Here is a 5,776-nt window from a genome sequence, read left to right on the forward strand (position 1 = left end):
TCAGACGGGCCTGGACATGTACTGGCTTAAGCAGGGGGACACGTCTGGCACTGCAGGATTTGAGTCCCTGGCGGCGTAGTGTGTTACTGATGGTAGGCTTTGTTACTTTGGTCCCAGCTCTCTGCAGGTCATTCACTAGGTCCCCCCGTGTGGTTCTGGGATTTTTGCTCACCGTTCTTGTGATCATTTTGACCCCACGGGGTGAGATCTTGCGTGGAGCCCCAGATCGAGGGAGATTATCAGTGGTCTTGTATGTCTTCCATTTCCTAATAATTGCTCCCACAGTTGATTTCTTCAAACCAAGCTGCTTACCTATTGCAGATTCAGTCTTCCCAGCCTGGTGCAGGTCTACAATTTGTTTCTGGTGTCCTTTGACAGCTCTTTGGTCTTGGCCATAGTGGAGTTTGGAGTGTGACTGTTTGAGGTTGTGGACAGGTGTCTTTTATACTGATAACAAGTTCAAACAGGTGCCATTAATACAGGTAACGAGTGGAGGACAGAGGAGCCTCTTAAAGAAGAAGTTACAGGTCTGTGAGAGCCAGAAATCTTGCTTGTTTGTAGGTGACCAAATACTTATTTTCCACCATAATTTGCAAATAAATTCATTAAAAATCCTACAATGTGATTTTCTAGATTTTCTTTTCTCACTTTGTCTGTCATAGTTGAAGTGTACCTATGATGAAAATTACAGGCCTCTCTCATCTTTTTAAGTGGGAGAACTTGCACAATTGGTGGCTGACTAAATACTTTTTTGCCCCACTGTATACTACATCCATAACTAGCGGTTTAGCAGGGAGGAGTTTCTACAACCAAATTGCATGTGCATCGCCATCATGCGCCAATTTTAGCCAACACAGAAAGGGGCCTATATTGGAAACCAAAAGTTTTCTGGCGCACTGCTTATACGGAACCCAAACCGGCTGCGCGTGTGCGCCATCGTGCATAAATGTATTTTGTCCCCCCACACCAAACGCGATCGCAACACGCAGGTTAAAATATCAAAACAAACTGAACCAATTATATTAATTTGGGGACACGTCGAAAAGCATTAAACATTTATGGAAATTTAGCTAGCTGGCTTGCACTTGCTAGCTAATTTGTCCTATTTAGCTAGCTTGCTGTTGCTAGCTAATTTGTCCTGGGATATAAACATTGAGTTGTTATTTTACCTGAAATGCACAAGGTCCTCTACTCCACCAATTAATTCACACATAAACGGTCAACCGAATCGTTTCTAGTCATCTCTCTTCCTTCCAGGCTTTTTCTTCTCTTGACTTTATATTGCGATTGGCAACTTTCATAAATTAGGTTCATTACCGCCACTGACCTCGTTTGTCTTTCAGTCACCCATATGGGTATAACTAATGAGGAGATGGCACGTGGGTACCTGCTTCTATAAACCAATAAGGAGATGGGAGAGGCAGGACTTGCAGCGCGATCTGCATCACAAATAGAACTGACTTCTATGTTAGCCCTTAGCAACACAGACGCTCGTTGGCACGTGCAAGCAGTGTGGGTGAAATAATTGAATAATATAGATTTCTAAATTTATTTTGCAACGCACGCGATGCGAGCGGTGTAGTCAGCCTGTTAGGATTTCAACAACTTTAATAACTTATTTCTAGTTACTACTAATGTGAAAACAAGACAGAATATGACTATTGTTGCTAACTGGGCATCACCTTTTACCTCAAACAGTGGATTTCTGCTGTTGTTGGCATTTAACCATCTGTCTGACTTTGTGATTCACACAGGAGAGAGACGTGACTATTGTGGATCCTCTGGGGAGCCTCAACAACATCATGATGCTGAAGAGGCAGAGAAGAGTCTCTCCAGATCAGAACTTCTCAAGAAACACCAGCAGAGATCCACAGGGAAAAAATCAAACTGCTGCTCTGACTGTGGGAAATGTTTCATAAGATCAAATTCACTAAAAGTACACCTGAGAATTCACACTGGAGTGAAATCTCACTGCTGCTCTGACTGTGGGAAAAGATTCAATTCTTCAGTAGACCTTAAAATACATAAAATAATTCACAGTGGAGAGAAACCTTTTGGCTGTGATCACTGTGGGAAGAGTTTTATTCGGCTACAAACCCTGAAAACACACCAGAGAATACACACTGGAGAGAAACCTTATGGCTGTGATCAATGTGGGAAGAGTTTTACTCAGCTTAACAGCCTGATGGTACACCAGCGAGGGCATACAGGAGAGAAACCTTATAGCTGTAATCAATGTGGGAAGAGTTTTTCTACATCTAGCTATCTAACTATACACCAGAGAACACACACAGGAGAGAAACCATATAGCTGTAATCAATGTGGGAAGAGTTTTATTCGGCTACAAACCCTGAAATCACATCAGAGAATACACACAGGAGAGAAATCTTATGGCTGTGATACATGTGGGAAGAGTTTTACTCACCTTAACAGCCTGATAGTACACCAGCGGACACACACAGGAGAGAAACCTTATAGCTGTGATCAATGTGGGAAGAGTTTTTCTACATCTAGTTATCAAAGGATACACCAGAGAACACACACAGGAGAGAAACCATATAGCTGTGATCAATGTGGGAAGAGTTTCACTCAGCTAAATAGCCTGATAGTACACCAGCGGACACACACAGGAGAGAAAGCTTTTAAATGTGATCAATGTGGTAAGAGTTTTGGTACATCTGGCTGTCTGAGGACACACCAGAGAACACACACAGGAGAGAAACCTCATAGCTGTCATCAATGTGGGAAGAGTTTTGGTACATCTGGATGTCTGACGACACACCAGAGAACACACACAGGAGAGAAGCCTTATAACTGTAGTCAATGTGGGAAGAGTTTTACTACATCTAGCCAGCTGACTTTACACCAGAGAACACACACTGGAGAGAAACCATATAGCTGTGATCAATGTGGGAAGAGTTTTTCTCGGCCAGACAGCCTGAATATACACAAGCGGACACACACAGGAGAGAAATCTTATAGCTGTAGTCAATGTGGGAAGGGTTTTACGACATCTAGCCAGCTGACTTTGCACCAGAGAAGACACACAGGACAGAATCCTTATAGCTGTACTCAATGTGGGAAGAGTTTTACTTTGCTTAACAGCCTGGTGTCACACCACAGAACACACACATGAGAGAATCCTTGCTGTAATCAATGTGGGAAGAGAGTCACTGGTAAACGATCTCTGATCAAACATCAGAAAATACATGGAGTTGTTTCATGATATCAATTAAATAATGTCACAATGTAGATTGTTTTAACATTGTAGTAGCAGTATTTTAAGGAATGTCAGAATGTAGAAACCTAAACGTTTGCTCTGAATTGAAAGAATACTATTTATGAGATTTAACAAAAAGTGACTAACAAAAAAAGGAGTTATGTTACACTTACCAAGTTGGTGACCCACTTCAATCAAAATGCAACACTTCAAAATGTAGCTAGCTGTTTTCTACAAATTGTCCTCTAACCAGGGATGTACACATTATTCCCAGATTCCGGTTTTTGAGCTGTTAGTTTTAACAGGACGTGCAACCTCATCTCCCTCCTCTCGCACAATTAAATTCAACATGATATCGTTGAGTGATGACAAATAAGTGTTGCGTTCCTTTGTTAAGCGACCCCTAAATGTAAATGCATCACTGTTGCACTGCTTTTAGAATATCGGGGTTCATTCTCAGATGTGCCAAACCAAATGTACTAGAGCATGACATTGGGGACTGGGCCCCGATCCAACAACATGCCTATTGAGTGGACCCTGAAAAGAGAGAGAAGTTCCGCAATGAGGTGGAAAGTTACTACAGATATTGCAGGAGTTTCCTCTTGAAATCAGACACAACTTGGTTGCTGATTGTGTCAAGGGTGGGCAGCCAAAAAGATTTGTGTTTTGCGTTTAGCCAGTGAGTTGCCATGGATCACAATTTATTTTGACTGCATGTTTTTCGTATTGGAGATGAGTTTTGTTTGGGCTCGTTCCAAGGGGACGAGAGTTCTAGAAGCTAGTGAGTTTTAGGATTCTATAGAAAGAAAATGGAGAAAAATAATACTGTTGTATATTAATATTTAGGAATTCGTGTTTTATCTCGTTTTTAATTGTTGACAGCCAGTAGACACCATGTTTATATTGTAGAAGGGAATCAATTTAGTTGATTATATTGGGAAATGAAGTTGTTTTCGGTTGGTGGTGAGCAAACTTGTCCAACAGAAATATAGGATATATTTGTTGTCTTAATTAAGGGGGAAGGTGTTACAGGCTTTGGTATTTCCATTTATGTTTTGAGGTTGGACTTTAGCACGTATAGCTCGTTAGCACGTATAGCTCGTATAGCACGTATAGCTCGTTAGCACGTAGGGCGCACTGATTGGTGTCTCCTCGTTAGTCAGTATGTGTTACACCTGTGCTATCTTGTCCATCTCGTTAGTGGGAAGGTGTTTCACCTGAGCTGGTCCAGGTGTATTTAAGAGTGTCTGGCCCAGTGCTGCAGTTGTCTTGGTAGATGTGGAGAGTCAACACATTTAGTTGCTCCACCTTTTTGGTTTACTTCCTGTCTTTAAGTTTGGTGTTGGTTTTTCTTTCTTTTTCTCTTCTTGGGCAGATTTAGTGGGTCTCATGGTTGGTGTCTTTTAGGTCCCAGATGTTATTAGTCAATTTTCAGTGGGCACCCCATAGTGTCTTTCAGAACCCCTCTTAAAAAACAAACGTATATTTTGTGTTGTAAATTGCGTCCAATTAATATTTTAATCAATGGCATTTCATTAGAATGTTCATTAGTCTTTCAGTTGTTAGTCTTCTAATTTTTATCCTCTTATGTTCGTGTACTAAATATTTCTGTTTATTTTCAATGTTTTTTTATTTGTTTTTTCCTGTGACGATGATCCATGTCTGAAATGTGCTGTATAAATAAAGCTTGATTTGAACATACTGCAAAACAAATGAACCCAATGACCGACCAATCATAAGACTCTTGCAAAACCAAACAACAAATAAGTGCAAAAGCAACTTATCTTTGTCCATCTCAGTATGAAAAACAGAATAAATTCAATATATCTTCCACTATGTCAAAGTAGTGCATGGAATGTAAGGTTAGTATAAAAAATATAGCATCTAATTATGAATGGACAGGAATTCCCTGTTACACAGAGACAGCTTCCACCCTTCACCCCTAAAAAAAGAGTCTCCCCATCAGCCAATGCAGTCGCAAACACAGGATTTGTAGTACACAGAGTGACTATGACAAACAAGCCGATTGTCTGGATGAGCGTTTCAGACAGCGGGGTTACCTTGAGGAATGGCATGACGCAAGTGATCGTTATAAAAGTGGTGGAAAAAGTACCCAATTGTCATACCTGAGTAAAAGTAAAGATACCTGAATAGAATGTTACTCAAGTAAAAGTCAGCCAGTAAAATACTACTTGATTAAAAGTATTTGGTTTAAAATATACTTAAGTATCAAAAGTAAATGTAATTTCTAAAATATACTTCAAATCATTTCACATTCCTTATATTAAGCAAACCAGACGGCACCATTTTCTTGTTTTTAAAATGTACGGATAGCCAGGTGTACACTCCAACACTCAGACATAATTTACAAACAATGCATTTATGTTTAGTGAGTCCGCCAGATCAGAGGCAGTAGGTATGATCAGGGATGTTCTCTTGATAAGTGCATGAATTGGACCATTTTCCTGTCCTGCTAAAGCATTCAAAAGGTAACGAGTACTTTGGGTTGTCAAGGAAAATGTATGGAGTGAAAAGTACAATATTTTCATTTGGAAT

At 40.3% G+C, this 5,776-nt stretch overlaps 1 protein-coding gene across 1 annotated transcript; it reads left to right on the forward strand.

Annotated features, from left to right (window-relative positions):
* Positions 1-1,372: 1,372 nt before the first annotated feature.
* On the forward strand, positions 1,373-3,491 carry LOC120057727 (zinc finger protein 271-like). The gene is made up of 2 exons (XM_039006208.1): positions 1,373-1,383; positions 1,837-3,491. The coding sequence occupies exons 1-2, from the start codon at positions 1,373-1,375 to the stop codon at positions 3,134-3,136; spliced, it is 1,311 nt and encodes a 436-aa protein (XP_038862136.1). The 3' UTR covers positions 3,137-3,491.
* Positions 3,492-5,776: the final 2,285 nt, after the last annotated feature.

Source organism: Salvelinus namaycush, chromosome 13, assembly GCF_016432855.1.
Source record: "Salvelinus namaycush isolate Seneca chromosome 13, SaNama_1.0, whole genome shotgun sequence".
Lineage (NCBI taxonomy): Eukaryota > Metazoa > Chordata > Actinopteri > Salmoniformes > Salmonidae > Salvelinus > Salvelinus namaycush.